Raw genomic sequence first — 23298 nt, 5'->3', positions numbered from 1 at the left:
AGTGACTTGCCCAAGGTCACACAGCAGGACAATGACAGAGCTGGGACTAGAATGCAGGTCTCCTGACTCCCAGTTCAGTGTCAGTGAACCCTGTCTTCTCTTGAAACTACAGCCTAAAGCAAATTAGAAACGGTCTCACATTCATGACTGTTTCCAGGGAGGCACTGGCTTCTTTGTCAGTAAGGGCTGTCTTTCATTCCATAGAAAATAGCAAAAGAATGGAAGTGAAACATCAAACCATTTCACTTCTCACAAATGTGGCAGATATGCTCCTTTATATCAAATATATATATTATGTGTAATGATGGTGCAATTTCCTTTGTGATTTCTCTAGTAGTGTGATTTATTCCTTTGTACACATATTTTTCTACAGTAAGGCCCAAGTTTTTGTTTACTTAAAATACATGGGATGGGCCATGCAATTCATTGTTTGTGACTTAGGCCACCAGATTGCTTACACAAAGCACATGAGCCAGCCAGTTTTTTGGTCTCCTGCAGTTTTGTAAATTTGCCACAATGACTGGAAGGCCTTTTGCAAACCACTGAATTTTTCAAACACCCACTATAGCGTTAAAATGGATTGGCCAGAGGCAAGCCACCAGCCCACCATTGCCATTTTGGATTTGCTCCCATAAGGGAACTAGTGCTCCTCCCCATTGTTTTAAAGTTTCTAAATAATTGATTTCCATTTCAGAGGCAGATCTGAGCCCATGAGCATCACTGAGTTCACAGAGGACTTTCCAATTTAAGAAAAGCGTTGGCCAGTACCAAATGCATTTAAGGAACAAGGCAAACTACCTGTCTAATGGGTATTGAAATTACTTTATGGGGAATCATAGAACTGGAAGGCACCTCAAGAGGTCATCTAGTCCACTCCCCTGCACTCATGGCAGAACTGAGAACTGGTGGCCCGCCAGGACAGTTGTGTGCGCCCGCAGGACACTGCGCCACCGAGCGTGGCCACCGGAGAACCGCCCGCTGAAATGCCGCGAGAAGCGTTGCAGTTTCTCAGTGGCATTTCGGCAGCGACACTTCTTTTCGCTGCCGCATTTCGGCGGCAGGGTCTCTGACGCCCGCCAGTCTTCTGGGAATAGAAATGTGCTATTCCCACAGAAAGGTTGGGGACCACTGATCTAGACCATCCCTGACAGGTGTTTGTCTAACCTGCTCTTAAAAATCTCCAGTGACGGAGATTCCATAACCTCCCTAGGCAATTTATTTCAGTGCTTAACTACCCGGACAGTTCAGAATTTTTTCCTAATGTCCAACCTGAATCACCCTTGCTGCAATTTAAGCCCATGGCTTCTTGTCCTAGCCTCAGAGATTAACGAGAACAGTTTTCCTCCCTCCTCTTTGTAGCAACCTTTTATGTACTTGAAAACTGTTATCATGTCCCCTCTCAGTCTTCTCTTTTCCAGACTAAACAAATCCAGTTTTTTCAATCTTCCCTCTTAGGTCATGTTTTCTAGATCTTTAGTCATTTTTTTGCTCTTCTCTGGACTTTCTCCAATTTGTCCACATCTTTCCTGAAATGTGGCACCCAGAACTGGACACAATACTCCAGTTGAGGCCTAATCAGGGCAGAGCAGAAGAATTACTTTTCGTGTCTTGCTTACAACACTCCTGCTAAAACAACCCAGCATGATGTTTGCTTTTTTTGCAACAGTGTTACACTGTTGACTCATATTTAGCTTGTGATCCACAATGACTCCCAGATCCCTTTCCACAATACTCCTTCCTAGGTAGTCATTTCCCGTTTTGTATGTGTGCAATTGATTGTTCCTTTCCAAGTGGAGTACTTTGCATTTGTCCTTATTGAATTTCATCCTATTTATTTCAGACCATTTCTCCAGTTTATCTAGATCATTTTGAATCTTAATCCTATCCTCCAAAGCACTTGCAACCCCTCCCAGCTTGGTATCATCCACAAATTTTATAAGTGTACTCTCTATGCCATTATCTAAATAATTGATGAAGATATTGAACAGAACCGGACCCAAAACTGATCCCTGTGCGACCCCAGTTGATATGCCCTTCTAGCATGACTCTGAACCACTGATAACTATTCTCTGGGAACAGTTTTCCAACCAGTTTTGCACCCACCTTAGAGAAGCTCCATGTAGGTTGCATTTCCTTAGTTTGTTTATGAGAAGGTCATGCGGGACCGTACCAAAAGCTTTACTAAAGTCAAGATATATACCATGTCTACCGCTTCCCCCCCATCCAAAAGGATTGTTACCTTTTCAAAGAAAGCGATCAGGTTGGCTAGACACGATTCTACTCCTGGTTCTGACACTGACTCAGTGGGCTCTTCTCTTGGCTAAGATACTGACTTTCTGTTTGACTTGGCACAAGTCACTTAAATGCTCTTTGCCTCAGTTTCCCCAGCTGTAAAATGGGAACAATACAGTACCTCCCGGAGAGGTATTGTGCCTTCTGGTATCATCCACAAATTTTATATCTGAAGGTTTGAGCTACTGTTTTGGTCTCTGTAGAAGAGAGGATTCACCACAAGAGTACCTCCTCATAGCTTGAGTGCTGTATTAGCTCAGTCTTCTCTAGTTTCCCCTGCTGACCCTCGCTCCAGCCCTGTGGTCCTCTACCTCTTTTCACAACTCAGCCCTCCAGCCATGTCACGTTTAAGTCCATTTCTTCTAGGGTCACAGAGTTGTTTTAACCAGGCCAACAAAAATACAAGAACAGCTGAAACTTCAGCCCCAGTCAGGCTAACCAGGCCAATCTCTCTCCCTCACAGGTCAGCCTCCACTATAGTGAGTTGGCCTCACACCTGTCCTCAAGCTCCTGTGCCTCACTCCACCCCACAGTCTAGGTCTGGCACAGTTCTTTACCTTCCCAGGGTTTCAGGCAGGCTGTCATCCCTCAGCAGCTCCGGATCATCCCTCAGGCTTCAGGTTCACCTCAGGAGCAGACCTGCCCTTCCAGTGTTCTTAGCCTTCCATCGGGCCCCCCTCACAGAGAGAGAGGGCACTCACTACATCCTCCCCAGTGGAGAGGTCTCCCCCTCTCCACTGAGCTGCTCTCTCTCCTCTTTTTGAGTCCATCCCCTTCACTTGGCCCACACCCTTCCCAGGTGCAGTCAGTGAGGTTATTAACTCTTTCAGGGTCCCAGAGCTCTTTTTGTGCCGGTGCAGAGTTCACACCCTTATGCATTTTAACCCCAAAATTCCCTGTGTTCCACATAATTTGGATATCTGCTCAGTTGTATGGTTAAGATAAAGAATTCTGAAAGAGAGATGTTTACCCCGGAAAAAGAAATCCTGCAGCATTTTAAGTTTCTTCCGTGGATAAATGTTTGGTCTCTCCCCTTCTGGGCCTTTGTCACAGTATTGCCAACCACACCTGTTGTCTGATCATGTGTTTGACTTAAGAATTCTGAGCTATTTCATGCCAACATGTAGGCATTTTGGTTTTTGAGCTTTCATGTATTCATGTGACTCCTAAAACTGGAGATTTTAAGATGATGATTACCAATTATTGACTCAAACTTTGGCAACACTGCAGAGGAGGGAGGGTGAGAGATACAATGTTACTCATGGAAGCGATTCCAGTCGAGCTATGTCCATCCTCACAAAATATAGGAAAAACTATGCCTTTCTCCAAGAGTGGAGTAGAATGTTGTGCACGTCATTATACCACCCACACAAAACAGCAGAAACCTGATGAGAGCGAAGGAAGGAACTAACAAAACAATGACAATTACACTGATTGGATTAACTCCGCTGTGATCTTTTTGATAGTAGACTGAATCTGGAAGAAAGAAATGCAATTCTGATGTGTGAGAAGGAGCCACGGCAAGCTGGCTCCCATGCTTTTTGAACCACATCTGCCACTGAACCATGGCGAAAATGAATTTTACAGCTCAAGAGAGGATTAGTGCTTCATTAACTCAGGAAAGGAGAAGCCTTCTCTAGACAAGGAGAAAAAGACTGAATGTGGTGCGGGTATCAAACGAGTCTGATCAGCTCTGTGTGCTGCGGGGCGGGGAGGGTCCTTTCTTTAAAATCTAAAAGAAAAATTAAGATATATATATTTTTAAATGAAAAAGGACTGGCATTCTCCCTCCCAAAAACAGAGAGTAATTTAATTTGTTACTGGTTTATTTTATGTGACAGCCTTTGTATGTACTTGATTCGGTTTGTTACACTGAATTACCCTTTAATAATGGTTGTATATATAATACCAGATATTGCCCTCCAGGTTAGTTCAGTAATTGAATAAGAAGTGCATTTAGGAGTTTTCTATATTGTTCAAGATTGTTAAGACAATACTAGTAGGAGTTAGGCTCTGCTTAAACCACCCAACAGAAAGGCTGTATGCTTAAAAAAACCAAAAGTTTTAATTGCTACCAAGTGACCAGTCATTTTATTAGCCAGTTTCATTTAACACTTGCTAAGTGCTGCAATTCTGAGCAAATTCACTGCCTCATGCATTAGTTTCTGGTAACTCTGATGCTCTTTTTCAATGTCTGATTCAGCATAGCAGACCTTTGTAGAATGCAGAGTAGTTTGCAATGCTGTTAAGTTAGACCATCATTTCTCTCCATTTGTTGTATGTTAAGCAGAATTGTAATGAGGAGCTCTGTTAGACTGTAGAGCAGTCTCCCAAGGGGACTGTTGGAAGCTGTATTGCTTGAGACCTTTAAAACCTTGACTAGACAGTGTATTAGAAAATATATAGCCGAGAACAAACCTGTATCAGCCCTGGGGTGGATGAGACAGAAGATCTTTTCCATCTGTGATTCTTTGATTAGTGGTTTACTATTATTTTTTCTAGGACTTCCCCAAATCAAATGACTTCAATTCTGCACCTGCTTCCTCGCTAAAGCGAACAGCCCACTTTTACTTTTGAAAAATCCAGGAATCCTTTTTCTTTGCTTTACCTCCATTGATAACAAAGGGCATAAAGAAATATTTGAACACAAATGATGATGGAAAGAGAAAATTTACCATTTAATTGTGCAAAATGTCTTCAGCTGCAAATTCCAAGTAGCTAGGGGTTGGAGTGCTTAAGGACAGTGTATTAAGAAGAAAATGTGGATTTGATTCTAAATTGAAAGTACACTCCCACAGCCATGCCCTGTGATATTCTTAGCTGAAGTGCTTGAATCAGCTCTGTTGCTATGAAGAAGCAGTATGGCCATCACCTCCCTCTGCTGCTTCTGGAACCCCAGGAACACCACTTCCTTTGTTTGCATGCTGCATTGCAGAGGAGGGAGGAGAGTGTAGGGAGGAGAGGTAGCTCCATTCTCAGGTTGTGAGAACCCCAAGGAGAGCAGAATAGCACTTCAGCTGTGTCTGCGCCTAAAGAAGTGGTATGCAAAGGATGACTCCCTTCCCCAATATTTACCTAGAGTAGCCCAGGAGAGGTTAAAAGGAGAGGTTGAGAACCAACAACCAGTTACAATTCCCTGATTCTCTGCCCCATCCCAGAGTATAATGCCCTGGGGGCCACTGTAACTTGTACCATCTGGCAACAGTCCCATATGGCCCATATTCCATTTGCGGATAGCAGGAGTGCAATAAACTCCAGCCACTTCCCTCCCACAGCTGACATACTACCTGTGCCAGTAGCTGTTGGGAGGGAAGCTATGCAGCCTCATTGTCCACTGGGAACTCCCCTATGCCAGCGAAAGCCCTGGCTCAGTGAGTCCAAAAACTATGGGTGAGATTTTCAATGGTAGAAGCAACTAAGCATCGTGAAATATGCATGTGAACCATCTTTGTCTCCAGAAACTAGACATGGCCAGGGAGACAGTGTTTGGATCCAGCTCCAGATTAGGACTAGGCTGGGAAGTAGATCTGAGACTGAATCAGGGTTAGGTTCAGTTTCAGATCGTTCAGCTCACTAATCTTGCCAGCTGTTCTCCATCAACATCCTGAATGGGGTTTAGCTCTTTCTGCAAAACCTTATGGGTGGGCTCGAGTTCAGAGAGCCAAATCTGAACTGATCTTGCACCAGTTTTGGAAGGGGTTCAGATTCAAGGTTCCAGTGCTGGCTCACCTCAAGCAGAAGCCTACAGTTGCACCTACAAACCAAGTAACTGTGCGTTTGAATGGCATGTGCATGGGCAGTTAAACCTTTGCATGTTCAGATGCAGATCCTTGTAGTTGTAACAGCTGAAAAAACTGCCTTCATCCTGTCTGTCAGATCTTGTATCCCTTGCACAAAATGTAATAGTTACCATGGTCCACCAAGACCTTGACAACAGCCTGTTGAAGGTCTTACACTACACAGTTAGGTCGATGTGAGGCAATTTACGTCAACCTAATTATGTCAGTGTCTACACTACAGCCTTGCTCCTGCAGATGTAAATGCCCTACCACACTGACATAATAGCTTCACCTCCACAAGTGTCTGTGTAGATACTCTGTTACTTGCATCAGTTGTTAGAGCTCTTGTCAATTTCATGGCTCCAGCAAAGACATGAAATTGACAAGAAAGCCTGGCAGCTAGAGCCCAGCTGCGCCCCTGGAGAGCTGTGCAGTTGCACTCCTGGCTGGGAGCCAGGGCAAGGAGCCCAGGCGGCTGGACCCTGCTCCTGGCTGAGAGCTGGGGTGAGGAGCCTAGGCAACAGGATTCCACTCCTGGCTGGGAACCAGGGCAGCTGGACCCCACTCACGGCTAGGAGCCGGGGCAAGGAGCCCAGATAGCTGGAACCTGCTCCCCGGTGTTGAGACACCCCAGGCTGCTTTCCCCCCACTCCCAGCAGGAAACAGGGAGGCGAGAAGCCCTGGGCTGTTCTTCCTCCTCCCCCGCACTCCCACTGGGGAATTGGGAGCTGAGGGGTGGGGGGGGCAGCCAGGCTCCCAGTAGAGAGCTACCATCAGAGCTGAGAGAACAGGCTCTCAGCTCCCCACGCTGCCCCTCTTAGGCCGGTGGAAGCGTTCCTGGTGAGGACCTGCATCCCGACCCAAGGAGGGTAGTGTGGACATGCACCACCACAGTAAGTACTGCGGTGGCTGTAAGTCGACCTCATATAGGTAGACTTAAGTTTTTAGTGTAGACATACCCTGAGTAAAAACTGAGTAGAGTCCCAAGAATTTGGCTCTGTACTAGAAAACTGAGACGTTTATTGGCTGAGGATACTGTTAACTTCACTCTCAGGGTGCAAGAAAACTGATTTATTTGAAAAAAGCTGCCATATAAAACAGACCTATACCTACCAGCGCTGGTATCGCAGTGATTACTGCAGGCTTTGAGGATAGGAACCCATGCGTGGCTTGAGAGGGTTGGCATGACAGTCAAGATGTGGCTGTACTGCATATCAGTGTTGTGTTGAGTGAAATTCTTATGCCAAACCCTTTTATTTATTTATTTACTTCTTTGTTTCCAGAGAGGCCTGGTGTAACAGCTGAACTCTGTACTTTTGCAAACATCATGTTTCTGACAGTCTGAATGACAGCCTGCTTCCTGCAGTCTCTGGGCAAAATGCTAGACTATGTCCCCAGATGGCTGAGCAAAGTCCTTCAACAGCAAATGATGCATCATTGAATATGTCAGGCTGAATTAGAAAGCAGGCTCATCACATTAAGCTCAGGCTCTGAGCTGGCAGTTCCTGTGTTCTAGTGTCACTTGATCCTGGCTGTCATACCCCTATCCCCACCTCAGCAGCCATGGGAAATCTCTTTGGGCAGCATACAGATAATACACACAGTAATGAAGTAGCTTGAGGGAATGGGTTATTGGCAAAAGGAAGCATAGACTGACACCTTTCTATTGTATTAAGTTGCCTTAAGAGTGTTATGTCTAAATATATTACTTATGTCCTCCTTTGCGTACACAGTTTTTGACTGTATCTATTCATCCACTGATGGCTTACAAGGGTTATGGTTAATAAATATACAAGTAAAAGTAGATCAGTTAGTTTTTTCCCCATCTGCTCCAATGTTCTTTTCTATTTTTCTCTCTCCTCCCATCTCCCAATTCCATTGTTTTACCATAAAGTGGGGAGAGGGGCAGGAATCTGTGCTGACATGGGTTTCCTTTAAAAAAACAGTATTATTTTAATAACAAAGAATAAAGGAATTGCTGATTGGGGGAAGGGAAGGTTTAGTCAACCAATAGAAAAGAATCACTGTAGATATTTTCATTTTTTGCTTTTCTGTGTATTTGCATTTTGCAATAAGAATAAGCGCCTGGCTTTAGCAGCAATCTAGCTGTAGTTTGGAAGGAAGTATTAATATTGGGAGGTCTGAGCCTGTAAATACATCTGTACAGATGGGCCCCTGTGCCAGCACAGAAATGCAGTGCAGGAGTCCATCCATGTGGATTCAGCCTTAATTATGTTGTTCAGAGTGCTACATTTAGATACAATTTTCTTTAAAAAAAAAAAAAAAAAAAAACCACCCCAACAATTTAGCAGTTATGCTAGACTTTAGGTGTTCAAAACATTCATTAATCATCACAACAACCCTGTGAATTAGTAAGTATTAATATCTCCATTTTTCAAATGGGGAAACTGAGGCAGAAGGTTAAATGACAAAGGCCAAAGAGGGAATCATTGCCAGAGTGGGGATTAGAAGTTGAGTACCTGCCTTTCAGTGCTGTGCTCAAACCTAACCAGAACAATACCTTATATAAGGTATTTCTACATCTGTTTTTCCTACTGTTCAGTCTTTCTAGTGCATATATTAATGTATAAAATTGTGAGGGATGAGGGGCTTAAATGAATTTGTGTTAGTGAAAAGGGCAGGATTAAATCCCTGGGGACTAAAGATAACACAAGAGTGCCAGTTAGTGCCAGCTGAAATGGTGGTTTATGTGATGCACACAATTGTCCATTAAGAACTGGGCTGAGACCACCAACGTGTTTCATACAAAACACCAACCAACCACCAGATGGGAACTATCAGACAGCCCTGATCTAGATCAGATTAAATTCTAGAGGCAAAAACTAATTCATGTCATTGAACAATCCGGTCTCCCCATAAATGTATGGTGCCCTGGATTAACTCAGCTGTAGGTGAGATTGTTTGAATATTAGCCAAATGTACTGATCTGGAAGTTGCAATGAGATAGCTTTTAATGATGAAACTATTTTGTTCTTCTAATGCCTTGCTTTTGTTCCTTCTCTTGCCAGGTCCCTGTACTTAGGCCCATGGATCTAATGGTGGAGGCCACTCCCCGAAGAGTATTTGCCAATGCGCACACATATCACATCAACTCCATATCTGTAAACAGTGACTATGAAACCTACATGTCAGCTGATGACCTGAGGATAAACTTATGGAACTTTGAAATAACCAATCAAAGTTTTAGTATCCTTTGATTCATAAATCCGGCTGGAGTTATTGTCCAATCAGGAAATGGTCTTACAGAACCCAGACTTGAGAAGAATGAGCTCATCTGAACCTTGAGTTTACATCTTTTGGAGGGTTTCTTTTTCATTGTCTATAAATCCTTCTTATATTTGAATTAGGTTTTCTCTTCTTTAACCATTAGACAAATATCTTGTTATTTGTGCATGATTGTGTATACACAGTCAGTCAGATGCTGAGGTCCTTATGCAGGTTTTGTTCATTCCTTATTCAGGCAAAATTCCCAATGAAGCCCATGGAAGTTTTGCCTAAGGAAGGTCTGAATAAGAACTGAGCGAGGTCTTCAGAATTTAGCCCATTCTGATTTGCTTTACAACAGGATGTTAATAATAATTATTATTATTTTAATTCTGTTTTTATTATTGCAGATTATCCCATTCAGTTACCCTATGTCAGTAGGTTTTTTCATACAGAGATTAAAGTGTAAAGCAGGAACACAACAAACTGTTAATGAACACCTAAATGGAATACACCGTATCCTGCAATGTGTACCACGAATATTGCTAGACTTGTATTCTGAGACTCCTCCACGGAGAGAGAATTCCAAAGGCAGCCTTGCTTCTGTGGGAGTGCTATCCATGTATAAACTGAGTGACGATCTCAGGGCTTGGCCCTATAGAATATGTACATCTAAGGTTTGTCTGTATTGCACACTAGCATAGGGTCAGTCTGGTTCTCTGGCTTAGACGTGACATGAAAGCAGCAGCTGTCTTTTTTCTGAAGTGAATTTGGTACTGGTGAAAAGGGTGAACCTACTTGACCTCTGTAGGGGACCCTGAAAGTACAATGGCATTTCCCTTATGGGGAGAGGGAAGGGGCCACAGAGATGCAGAGGACAATTACAGGGGAGAAAGTAAACAAAGGGGTAAGGCTAGGAGTGGGGGGACAAAAATACTGAACACTGAGCAGAGAGCCCCAGAGTAAAAAGGGGTGGCCTATCTAATAACTAGGATGATGGTGTGGAGCTCTTCAAAGCAATGAAAGGCCCTCCCATCAGGTGAGGTAGGAGCCACAACCCAGGCATCATCAGATCAAAAGGGAAAACAAATGAAAAGGAAGGAGCGGGGTCCAGGTCACAGGGTCAAAGCAAGGGATCCACAGGAGGACACCTGAACCACGCCCACTGCTCAGAGAGTGTTGACAACTTTTTCTACCGGCAGGAAAGCAGTCGTGCTGGCTTCTCTCACTCGGTGCCCTGTGCTGGTATGCATCAGTTCTAGTGGTAAGAGAAGGTAATGCAGCTTCTTTATTGTTACATCCATCTGGTCCCACATGTGTGGTGGGTGCAGAGTTTACTCAGGTCAGGTCTACACTACAAACTTATGTTAGTATAACTATGTCGCTCCGAGGTGTGAAAAATGCACACCCCTGAGTGAAACAGTTATACTGACCTAACATCTGGTGTAGATAGTGCTGTGGGGATGGGAGGGCTTCTCCTGTCAACTTAGCCACTGCCTCTTGCAGAGGTGGATTAACTACGCTGATGGGAGAAGCTCACCCGGGGGTGCAGTACCATCTTCAGTGAAGCACTACAGCTGTGCCGCTGCAGCTTTTAAGTGTAGCCCTGCCCTAAGTGTCTGGAGGCCATTGTTGGTCTTCAGTGTCTGTAAAGTGCTCTGAGATCTTCAGATAAAAGGTGTTACCTAAATACCAACTATTATTGGTGCTGTGTTAGTTACAGTTTGTGTGTGTCAGTCTGGACAGTATGTAAATGTAAGTGCCAAGACCTCCTTTTTCTTTTTATTTCTGTTGTTCTTGCTGGGGATGCAAAATGTTTCCATAGCAGCTAGAATGCTGGCACTGAGAAGGTCTCAATCTCTCCTCTCCAATTTTAAACCACCACACTTTTTTGTCTGATTCCAAGAGCCATAAGTTTGAACACAGCTCAGCTGGGCATCATTACAAGCTGCTGCTTTCCAGTTTGGGTGACATGTTGAATTTTGCCTGCAGGGTGTAAGTGGGGGAGGGGAGTTTCCTGAGGTGATTTAGAAGACCGATGCCTTGGGGGAAATAAGGAGAGGAAATATTAATAGTGTAGTTTTCATTATAAACTGTAGTGTGTGACAGGTTGCCAGTTGCAGACACACAAATGAGACCGTGCCAGTCACCCCTATAGCAGTCACATCAGAAATAATAACAACAGGGATGGTGATAATCACTGATACTTATGTAGTGCTTTCCACTGAGAAATCCCCAAAGCACACAGCAGACTTTACCAGCTGGGGATCATTTTGGCAATCACTGAAATTCAGCCACTCTGGGGTGGAAAGTGCTTGTGTTTGACCTGTGTGCAGCAACTGTATATTATGGTTTAGAACAGAAAGTGCCAAGTGCCATATTCAGTTGAAACTACAGAGAATTCAGATGGACAGAATGTAGTTGTCCCAGCCAAATTTAGCCAAGATACCAATGCTGATACTCTACTGTTCCTAAAGTGCCATGAGAATTTTAATTGATACAACTCACCAGGACCTCAGTGGTACATCTTATTCAGACAAGGTATCTCCAGCAGCAAATTGCTCCTTAGTACCATGCTTGGGCATTGGTACAGTCCTGACCAAGAGAAGAGAGTGCCCCTTGATGTATCCCCACTAATAATTCTTGTAGCCATCTGAGTTTTCCTTGGCATTCTGCTCAGCTTAGTAAGTCTGACCGGATCACAGTCTATAGGATTATGGCTCCATCATAGAAGCAGCAGTTCAGACCAGCAAGGGGAAGGTTAGTCCTTTGGATAATGGACTGTTGTCATATCCAGAGATCATTGCTTCTGTTTACAGCTGGAGATCCAAATAAATTTGGATAATGCAGGTGATTGATTGGCAGCCTGGATGCCTTGCTCTCTTCTCCACCATTATCCCATCTTTCTTGTTGCAGTTGATGTGTTCATTCTCTTAACTATCCACAGGTCTCTGATCCATCCAGAAAAAGTTCCCTGGGAAATTTACTGGCAGGACTGTAGCAGGAGACTTGTTGTTCTGTGCTGAATTCCAGTGCATTCTGCCAGGGGGATTGCATTCACTGATCTGTGCTGAACTGGTATTTCATAAATGAAGCAGTCCTTCTGAGATGTCAGTGAGTCATTAGTACCACATGGCAGCATATGACACATCCCCTGAAAGCAGCTTCCTAGAATTCTTCCTGATCAGTGCTTTGGATGCCACACATCCTTATTTCTGAAGTCAGCTCCAGGGGTAGTGCTTAGTCATGGAGCGGACACATCTAGAAGGGCAGAGAAAAGCAGTTACAATGATTCTTTGTTTAGGAAAAAAGTAGAAATTTCTGCAGTTGGGTTTTTTCATTTTATTGTTTGGTTTTGGTGATGGTTTTGGTGATGCTCAGATATCTGAGCATGCCTGTCGTTTTCCCTTCCCATTCTTAAACCCTAATTGAAAGCTGGTAAGATAGTCTTAAGGATCCCACATTTATTCATTCCACAATGGTTTTTTTCCCTGGTGAATGCTCCATCCTCTAGTTTCATATGGTCTTTAGCGCACAGATCTGTTATCTTTTGAAACCTATCTTTGAAGGGCACTGGTAATCAAGAAAGTGGCTCCGTAAAAATGACGCTCTATATATCCTGGGCATGCCTGATACTTGAGCTCTGGAAATGAATAGAATTTTCCTTGAATATCCTTCCTCCTTCTTGGGCCTTTAGGGCAGGCAGGTGGGTTCTTTCATGGCTTCACAAGCCATTGAGCACATCTCCATTGGACCTAGTAAGTGATACTCATGGCCACCTCACCAAGCCCAAAGCACATCATCTACAAGGCCTCCTTGAGAGGCACTGGCCAAAGCAAAAGACTCCCCAGAAACTTAGGTCTCCCACACTGAGGATAGCCTGCTTAGCTGTGGTCATCCACACTGAGGAAGAAATGGAGATAAAGCCATTGCCTTTGGAACAAGACTTCTATTACCATCTGGGAAAATTATGCAGAGGTTTCAAGAGAGACGAGAATAATGCATCAAAACATTGCATAAAAATTCCCACTGTGCAGAGGAACTAGTGTGGTGGGAATAATCTTACAGGTTATAGTAAGAGTCACGTGGTGAGATGAGACAAACCAGCAGCACTTTAGGATTGGGTGAATAAAGATTTTTTTGGGGTTTTACTTCTCAGGAAAGAAAAAGATGATAATTTAGTAAATTGTAAGGTTGGTGGGTAAATTATTATTTTCCCCTGGGTAAAAACCTCAATAAAATCAAAATTTTAGTTTTCATTAAAAATATTTCAGGTTTTCACTGGAAAACAAAAAAATTTCCAGATTTCAGTTTTTCTACCTCCCTCTCCCCCCAAATTTAGATGAAAACAGATTTTTCACTACAATTTCCATTTAATCAAACAGCCATTATTGTGAGAAAAGAATGTCAATGGGTGACTAGTAGATTATGGAGTGCTATTGATGTCTCCTTGTTACCTCAGTTCGAAATCATGCGTTACTGTCATGGAATCTGCTCAATCTTGGAACTGGCTTTTTAACTGCTTTTCTTTTTATCTTGTATATAACACATGGGGTTGGCTTTTTACTTATCTAAAGTTAGCCCCCTAGAGCGGCAGTTCTCAACCTTCCTGGGATCAGGACCCATTTGTAAACTTTAATGGCCTGTTACAACCTAGAGACACCCCCAGATGCAATGCCTCTCCTGCAGGAGACCGTCATGTACACCAGGTTGGAATGCCCTGAGGAAGGAGCTCAACCCAACCAGACCCTCCACCCCAAACCCTGTGATGCATTCTGGCAACCCAATATTGGGTTTTCCATTTGATCTGGAGCAATCTGAGATCTTTGGTTGTGCTAGTCCTCTTATTCCATTACACTACTCTGCAAAGTTTAATTTGCCAGCGGATTTCCAGGGCCAAACTCTTCTCTCAGTTACTAACACAACCCCATTGACTTCAGTTGGGCCCTCCGCATTTTAAATTGGTTTTTAGCATTGCTGGCCTCTTAATAACAATTGTTTTTGGAGCTGCTCCAACAACTGCCAGTCTCAAAACTCAGTTGCTGTATATTCTTAAAAAAACAGAGAAATTGTTTAGTTAGTTTAAAAAAGCAGACTTAGTGATGCACCATGTACTGTTTCACGAAGTACAGTGCAGTTTAATAAGGCCTAAAAATCCCTGGAGATAACAGCATGCACAGAATTAACATGCTAGCTTGTCACCACTAGAGACCTAAGCTCAAATCCTACTTAAATCATAAGTGAAAATGAGATTTTTGGGTTTTTTTTTTTTTGGGGGGGGGGGGTCTCATTCCAGTTCTGATTTTGTGCACATCACAAAGCCATTGTGCAATTTGACATGATTTGAAGGCACTGCTTAGCAGGGACCAGGGCTGTAATAGCAAGGGTTGTTGGAGATCAGAACTGAAGGATGTTGGCAAAGCTGCAAAAGGGTTCAGAAATATGATACCATGTATTTCTAGATCAGTTTTCATCTTGGACTATCGTGGTGCTTCACAAACGTTAAGAAATCTAACCTCACTGAAGCCAATGAGGACACTAAGTATTACAGTCCCCTTGTGCAATCCAGGGTATAGGGCACTGGCTGGTGTTATAGTTCCGGTCTGTCACTGAACTGCAGCATGACCATATGCAAGTCAGTTTGCCGGTCTCTGCCTCAGCTGCCCCATCTGTACAGTGGAAATACTAATATTTGCCTTCATATAAAGCACTTTGTACATGAAAAGTAGTTGACAAAGAGCAAAATATTCTGATTTCACAGGGGAGGAGACTGAGACACAGAGAGAGAAGGTGACATCCCTATTCTACTGAAACGCAAATAATAGTAACATAGAAAATCTGTAGCTGAGCTGAGATCCCTCTTGGTTCCTAGTTTGTACTTTAACCTCAAGACCATTCTTTATTCCAAAAGTGTCTAACAGCAGAACATTTACAGATTAGTACTGAAGTGCATTGGCAGAGCTGAGGTTGGATGGCAGAGTACCTGACTGATATATACCTGGTTATAGCCAGTGCTATTGGCCCTTCCTGTCTCGGAGCACTACATTCACCCATTTTTTTCCCCAAAGGGAAAAATGTCCTCTCTTTAAACCCTCCCACCCACCATGCTGCACTGAGGAAAGGGCTTTTCTTGCAGTCAGGTTTTGAAGCTATCCCCACAGGCCTGTGCAGTTCACATCTGATTTTTTCCCCCTCTCTCTGGAAATTACTGTTAACAGCAGGACCTTAATTTGCTTTCCATGGGGTGATGAAAGTAATGGTGCAATCCCCCTCTCCCCCCCACCCCACCCCGCACAGTCAGTAAATTGTCCCATGCTGGGTATTTTGATTGGACTGTGAAATCTAAAGCCGCTTGCCACCAGTGACCACTAAGTCAGTGTCAGGCCCGGATTGATAGAGACAATCATCAAAGGCTCATCTGTACCACTAGGAGGCTCTTTGTGATTGACGTGGTTCCTTTCTGACTCCCTCCATCTGGTGTGTCTGACTACAGATATTTCAAGCTCAAGTTGAATGTCAGGATGATTTAATTTTAGTCCAGGATTTTACTAAGTCTAAACTTGCAGAACCTTCTTAAAATGAAAAATCTTCCTGTAAGAGCAATCGTTTTCTGTTCATCATGTTTTGTTTTTCTTGCATTGTTACATCACATGGGGTTATTTTCTTTTTCCAGCAACTGTAATAAGAGCTGTTTATTCTGCCCCATGACAAATTTGCCAGAGTCGAGTCTTGCAGTTTTTTTGAACAAAGAGGGCACTACAGCGTGTGTCACAAGCAGCTACAGTCTCTAGATAAATAGATAAAGTAACAAAAGACAAATTTCTCTTTAGTTCATTAGTTTCTTTCAGTCTGCATGTTCACATTGACCTCATTCAAATAGTGAGAAGTGAAAAGCAATGTCCGTCAAAGCCAGATTCACACTAAAGATAGCAAATATAGGCTGAGCTTTTTAAAGGAGTATAAGGGAGTGAGATGCCTAACTTGCATTGAATGCAAAGGGATTTGTGCATCTAACTCCTTAAGGCTGTTTGAAAATCCAGCCTTAGTTCTTGATCTGTTTTATTCCCAGTAGCAGCATGTATCTCTTGAGAGCAGTGCTTTTGGGAAGCAGTATCTCACTGCATTCTGAATATGTGTAAGAGGAGTGGGAATGTATGGACTGGTATTCTTGATCCCTTATTATTATGTAATTTATACTCAACATCAAGGGTACGTAGTGCTAAAATGTTCTGGACAAATATTGTCCTGGCCCTAAACAGCTTAAATTCTAAGGCCATGAGCAGGTACAATATGTGGTACAATACAGCACAGAACAAACACATGCTAAAAGAAAATATTTGCCAAGTGGTAAAGAAATAAGGAAGTTATTGTAGTGATCAAAGCAGCCAAGATACTACTTGCCTGGCTGAATCTGCTTAGAGAAAGGGAGTATATTTTACTGGTTAGATCAATGCTGCGAACTAGTGGCTCTCAACCTTTCTAGATTACTGAACCCCTTTCAGGACTCTGATTTTTCTTGAGTTCCCCCCAAGTTTCACCTCGTCTAAAAACTACTTGCTTACAAAATTAGACATAAAAATACAAAAGTGTCACAGCACACTATTACTGAAAAATTGCTTATTTTCTCATTTTTACCATATAATTATAAAATAAATCAATTGGAATGCAAATATTGTACTTACATTTCAATGTATAGTATATAGTGCAGTATAAACAAGTCATTGTCTATATGGAATTTTTTCTTGTTACTGACTTCACTAGTGCTTTTTATGTAGCCTGTTGTAAAAAGGCAAATATCTAGATGAGTTGATGTACCCCCTGGAAAACCTCTGTAAACCCCCGGGGTACGCATACTCCTGGTTGAGAACCACTGCTGTAGACAGATTACTGTAGACCTGTCACTCACTGTGAGGCCTTATGCAAGTCACTTCACTTCTCTGAACCTCAGTTTTCCCATCTGTAAAATGGATAATGATGCCATTGTGATCCTCAGATGATGAAGTGTATATTAGCATAGCGCCCAAGAGCTGCTTATTTACATATAATCTAACATGGAACCACAGCCACTCAGAAATATAGAAAAAGAGAACAGAAAATCCCTTCTAGAGCTAGCATACAAGGCTTTGCTGAGAGTTCCTGGTGCAGAACTTTATCACTCAGGATTAAAACAGCAGAGATTTGAACCCTGTCTTCATACTTGCTGTCAAAAACAAAGTGCCCCAGTTAAACGATGCATAATAAAGAAAGCCAGAATTATTAATAACCACAGGGCTGCATGTTAACAGCACTGGCTCCTGCTGTTTGTTTTTCCTTGACTTGCCTGTTTCAGATATCGTAGATATAAAGCCAGCCAACATGGAGGAGCTAACGGAGGTGATCACTGCGGCAGAATTCCATCCACACCACTGCAACACCTTTGTGTACAGTAGCAGCAAAGGGACAATAAGGCTATGTGACATGCGGGCATCTGCCCTTTGTGACCGACACTCCAAATGTGAGTACTTCCAGCACTTCACCAGAATTGTGACATAGGGGTGTTTTGTGGTGGAGGGGGGGAGAGAGTAAATAAAGGAAGGAGAACTCTGATTGTAGGATCTCATTTCTACCAGACCTAGGGCTCAGTGGCACCAGGTCACTAAATGCTAGCTAAAAAAGCCCCCAAAAACCCAATTAAAGAAATAAAAAATGCGGTTAAATGCGAATGGGATGGTTTTGCTTAAAATTAGGCTCAAAATTCAGTCTGATGTCCAACCTTCAAACTCCCCAAAGTTCTGGAGTGTTTGCATCTGAGGGGTCTGTTTCAGCTTGCTATAAAACTAGGTGCCATTTGAAAATTCAGATTCCAGTCTGCGTGTTCACACACGGGCTTCAGGTCATATCGCTTCCCACTGTGGTATTTCTCAAAACTGCTTTTCATAGGATAAAGTCAAGAATGATCATTTCATTGGGTCTTTCTGGTCTTCGTAGAGATGTGGTGAGGTCATTTACTCGTCCCTTCCCTTCCCTCAGTAGTGATGTCTTGGTTTTTGCTGTGGTTGATATGAAACGAATGTCTAAACCAGAGGGAACAAAATCCACATCTTTCTCCAGGCCTGCACTATCTTGCTCCAGCATCATGCATATCTTTAGCAGCTCTGCAAGCAAGAAGGCCCCCTCGCTGGAACCCAGTGCTGCAGACTTTGGGAGTAGTGAGGGAACAGATGGTAGGATGTAAAAAATTATTTGTGCTGCTTTGACAGTACAGCATCAGATTTATTGCATTGAGACCCCCTAGGGTGCAATGTTTATCAATCCCATATATCTGGGAACATAGAAATTGCTATACTGGTTCAGATGAGAGCTGGACAAAAAAAATTTGACCAAATCTTTTTCCAGCACAAAATGCAGATTTGGCAGCATTGAAACATTTTGTTAATTCATATCAGTTTCACTGAATTTTTCTTTTTGGGAAAAGTACCAAAAAAAATCAAAATGTTTCCTTTTTTTTTTTTCAGTTTGAAATTACTTTTGTTTCTAAAATATTTTGTTTCTAAAAATTCAGTGGCATTTAAAAATGGTCAGAATCCAAACAAAACATTTTGATTTTATCAAAACAAAATGTTCGTCCAACCCAAAATGAATTTTTTTAGACTTTTTGAAATTGCCAATTAACCAAAAATCTGTTACTCATCCTCCTCTAGTTCAGACCTCTTGTCCAATGAGGCCAGTGTGCTGTCACAGAAGAAGGTGCAAAACAACAACAAGAAAAACAAACCCTGGAGTGGACAATTTGGAATAAGCAGATCACATGGGAAATTTGTTCCTAACCCCCCACAAGTTAATGGTTGGTTATGCCCTGGAACGTGAGAGTTTATACAAACAAACAAACGGAAGTATTTCTTCACACAACACACAGTGAACCTGTTGAACTCTTTGTCAGAGGATGTTTTGAAGGCCAAGACTATAACAGGGTTCAAAAAAGAACTAGATACATTCATGGAGGATAGGTGCATCAATGACTTAGCCAGGATGGGCAGGGATGGTGTCCCTAGCCTCTGTTTGCTGGGAATGAGTGACAGGGAATGGATGACTTGATGATTTCCTGTTCCATTCATTCCTCTGCAGCACCTGGCACTGGCCACTGTCAGAAGACTGGATACTGGTCTAGATGGACCTTTGGTCTGACCCAGTATGGCCATTCTTATGTTCTTATATCACATCTTTTTCTCTAATTTCAGATTTCACCTCAGCAGAGCTCGTGGAATTATTAATTGCTGATAATGTATCCAGCTAATTGATGCTGGTTCTCTGTTCATTGTTTATTTACAAATAAGTTGTGACTGTGATGTGCAAGAGGTCCGACTAGGTGGTCATGATGGTCCCTTCTGGCCTTAAAGTCTATGAAACGGTTAGGAGTTTGTTCGTAATTCAGTATTGTTCAATGAATAGTTTGTGTGAGTGAATCATTTTTTTACAAATGAATCAGTATACACATTGTTATTGTTATTTGTATTGTGGTAGTGTCTTAGGGGACAGGGCCCTACTGTACAAACATATAACAAATACAGTCTCTGCCTAAAGGAGTTTACAAGCTACATTTAAGAGAAGAGTTAGCACAATAAATTCAGGGCCGGTTATTCGTGCTTTATGATTGGTCACCTGACTCCCATGATGTTGTTTTTCTTCCTGGATTAGATGCCCTATATTTTATTCTCTGCAAACATTTATAATCTATCGATATTGCTATTGTGCAAACAATAGGAGCTTTTCAAAATGGCCAGGGGAGTATTTCTGGTGGAAGGATACTCAAAATATATATCTGGCTAGTATTCACTTCCCACCAATAATTCCACAATTAAAAACTTGATGACTGGGATGTTTGTGGATATGGAAATATAAGGGGTCATGAACGCTAGCGAAGCAGATGAGTGTGTTTTATCCACAAGAATTTTTGAAAATACAGTTTTGCAGTTTTCACACCGCTCCAAACATATATTATAGACCCATATGATATGCTATAGGCCCATAACGCTGATACATTGTGGCATCTCTTTTATTAATGAGTTTAGAGATATTTCAAAGGATGAGCATCTTCTCCTAGCAATCCCAAAAGGACAAGCCTGGAAGTTGTAAGTGCATGTATCTTCTTTCAGTAGATTTAATATGCAAGGATATTTGTGCCTTCTATTGCTCAAGTCATAATATCTGCCAATATCCTACCCAGTTGCTGGTGATTAGAATTCATCACCTTTTAGAGCACCGTGGATTTACATATTTTTGAATTCACAGATCCCAAAAGCTATTCTAACACCTGTGGGTGCAACACTTTTAAAGGGTTATTTGAATCTAAAAACAAGTGTGTTGTTGTTGGAAGACAATGTAAAGCAGGTTAATATTGTACTGTAATTCTTAGTGACCTGAGAAGCTCACATGTCCTTTCATAGACGAATAAGCAACAATAAAACTGTTATTGGAGACAGGCCATAAGTTTGGAATTCAAACCTCTTTGAAAATCTAGATCTGAATCAGCTGACTCTGTAGTTTTGGTTCTGAGAGGGCCTATTTTCCAGTTCCATATCTTACAAGCATCTCAAGAGATTTCTAGCATTCAAGATGTGAGAATATTGCAAGAACAAATCGCACAGACATGTTGCCATTGAATCCTAACCCTAATAAACTAGATCCAGACAGTACTTTCTCCGCATATTTCAGGATCTAACCTCACTGAGGTGATGAGAAATGAAGTGCAAACTAATGCTTTTGATCTTCATAGAGCATGATTATAGCTGCATATCTACAACATATTGTTAGGTTATAAAAAAGTAGATTGGGAGGAAAACTGTATATTTCTATATGGAGGGCTTAAGTTTTTGAACAGCAGTTTCCCTAAATTCCACTGTTTCTTTGCACTGTCTCACTATCCTGTGGCATCAGCTCCCACCTGAGATTCCTAATACAATTAAGAAGCAAACAAAATTCAGTTTCTTGACTTTTCAGCAGTAGAAACCCTCATTTGGTATCTCCCTTTGTTCAGTTGCTGAAATGTCCTTTTAGTCCTCAGCGCGTATACAAGCCAACTGCGAAAACCAGTTCAATTTGACCTCTCCCTTGACATTTCATATTGATTTTCCTCTCTCCTTCAGAAGCATTGGCCTTCAATCAATTGCAGCTCAGCAGATGTGAGAGTTGGAATTGAGACAGTTCATCAAAGTTCAAAATGAAAAAGCAACATTGGCTTTTGGAGATGAATTCTCTAAAGGAGATATTTAATAACTGCCCGTGTGTAATCAAAATTCAGACCATATCAGTGTACATCCAGTCATATCTATTAACCTTTTTATAAGTATTTGGGTGCAACACACTGCCTAGGGTCAGCTTTAACATATGTGTTTCTATTTTTACAGCATATTTGCTCTTTGTAGTCAAAGCTCTGTTAAGCCACTACCTCTTTCCATGCAAGGTAGCTTGTAGTTGCCTTTGTGCATGAAGGAGAGAATACTACCTTACATTTATATAAAGCCTACTATCCGGATATTTCAGTATTAATTAAGACTCACAATACCACTGTGAGGTAGGTAAGTATGTGGATAAACTAATGCATAGAGAGGTCAAATAACTTGCCCAAGGTTACCCAGGAAGCTAGTAGAAATAGAATCCAAGATCCTTGTTGTCCTGATCTAAGACAAGAAGTGTAATTTGTGCTTCTGGTTACATTTTCTTCCCAGTTGAAAGAAAGCACCTGCCCTACATTAATCAATAATTGATCTTAAGATTTCACAAACCTGCACCAGGAGGATCTTTTGTTTGACTTTTATAAGCATCCAAGTTAATAAAGATCTGGTAAAAGCCTTCACCAAGAGTCCCTGATCATTTACTACATTTCTCATGGGGTCCAAACTAAAACCAGACCTCCAAACATCTATAAAGATTTGGAATTGGAAGCTGGAAATGATCTTTGCAGCTGACCCCATCTCTGTCCACTAATGTCCCAGTTCCAAACTCTGCTGAACCTTGGGAAGTTTGGAAGTGTATCTCTATCCTGTTCTGGACTCTGCGTCTCAGTCCATTTAATGCCATAAGGTTCCATCAACTGGCATTACATTTGCAATAGTTCCTACTACCTCTGAGATTTTTGCTTTAACCACACAGAATTGATGGAGGAGATGCCAGTGAGGATTCATTTGTATTAAAAGCAGAGAAATGCTCAGCATTTAAATAGATTTTTTTCCCCTGTGTTTTGAGAGGAAATATGGATGGAGAGGGAATACCACTCAGTGAAAGAGAAAATAGATTTGTTCTGTAACCTGGAATTAGCTGAAGCGCTCCCAAGAAATCCTCTCTGTGAGCTCAGCAGTCCGTATCTGCTTCTGCAGCACATAGAAAAACCCCTTGCCAAGCTTCCATCTAAGAAGCAAAAGTAACTGTGCCCACCCCCAGCTAACTCCATCACTCATTTACCTTTTTTATTAATTATACCTGTTTTCACACTGGAGTAGTGTGACTGGGTTTTCAGGAAGACTGAGGCTTATCATTTCTGAGCCGATACTCCATCAGAATTTGATGCCACTCTGTGGGTCCACCTTTTATACAGAGCTGTACCCTGGCTGAGCAGGTGCAGAGCTGTGGCAAGGATCACAAATAGCAGCTGGAAGGAGTTTCAGTCTCAGTCCTTGGAGGTAATTGAAGTGCTGTTATTGCTGCTTAAAGCCAAAAAATGGCTGCTTAAAGCCATTCCATGAACTTGCCCTTCCTTTCCCTTTCCACAGAGCTGTCTAAGCCCAACCCAGGTAATGTTGAATAGATAGCAAACACCATTTCTTTTAACCGTGAATGTAAATCTCACTGAAGAAATCCGTATTGCCTGTACTGGGAACAGTTACTGCATATGGTGGAACAGAACTATTTCACTCTGAGCAGCACATCACTGCGGATGGCAATGTGATTTGCAATTTGTGATGTATTGCACCTCTAGCCATGTTTGTACAGGATAGGTCAAGGGCCACATCTCTGTGCAGGTGGGTAA

General features: G+C 42.2%; 1 protein-coding gene across 3 annotated transcripts in view; it reads left to right on the top strand.

Moving 5' to 3' along the window:
* PPP2R2B (protein phosphatase 2 regulatory subunit Bbeta) overlaps positions 1-23298 on the top strand; it is a 262068-nt gene that overhangs the window by 221017 nt on the left and 17753 nt on the right. For all 3 annotated transcript variants that reach the window (XM_048861014.2, XM_048861015.2, XM_048861016.2), the window contains 2 exons: positions 9101-9278; positions 17626-17790. In XM_048861014.2, the coding sequence (XP_048716971.1) occupies positions 9101-9278; positions 17626-17790 (343 nt within the window). The remainder of the gene's footprint in view (positions 1-9100; positions 9279-17625; positions 17791-23298) is intronic.

This window comes from Caretta caretta, chromosome 8, assembly GCF_965140235.1.
Source record: "Caretta caretta isolate rCarCar2 chromosome 8, rCarCar1.hap1, whole genome shotgun sequence".
NCBI lineage: Eukaryota > Metazoa > Chordata > Testudines > Cheloniidae > Caretta > Caretta caretta.
The sequence above is the reverse complement of the archived record's forward strand: the minus strand, read 5'-3'. Positions and strand labels throughout refer to the sequence as shown.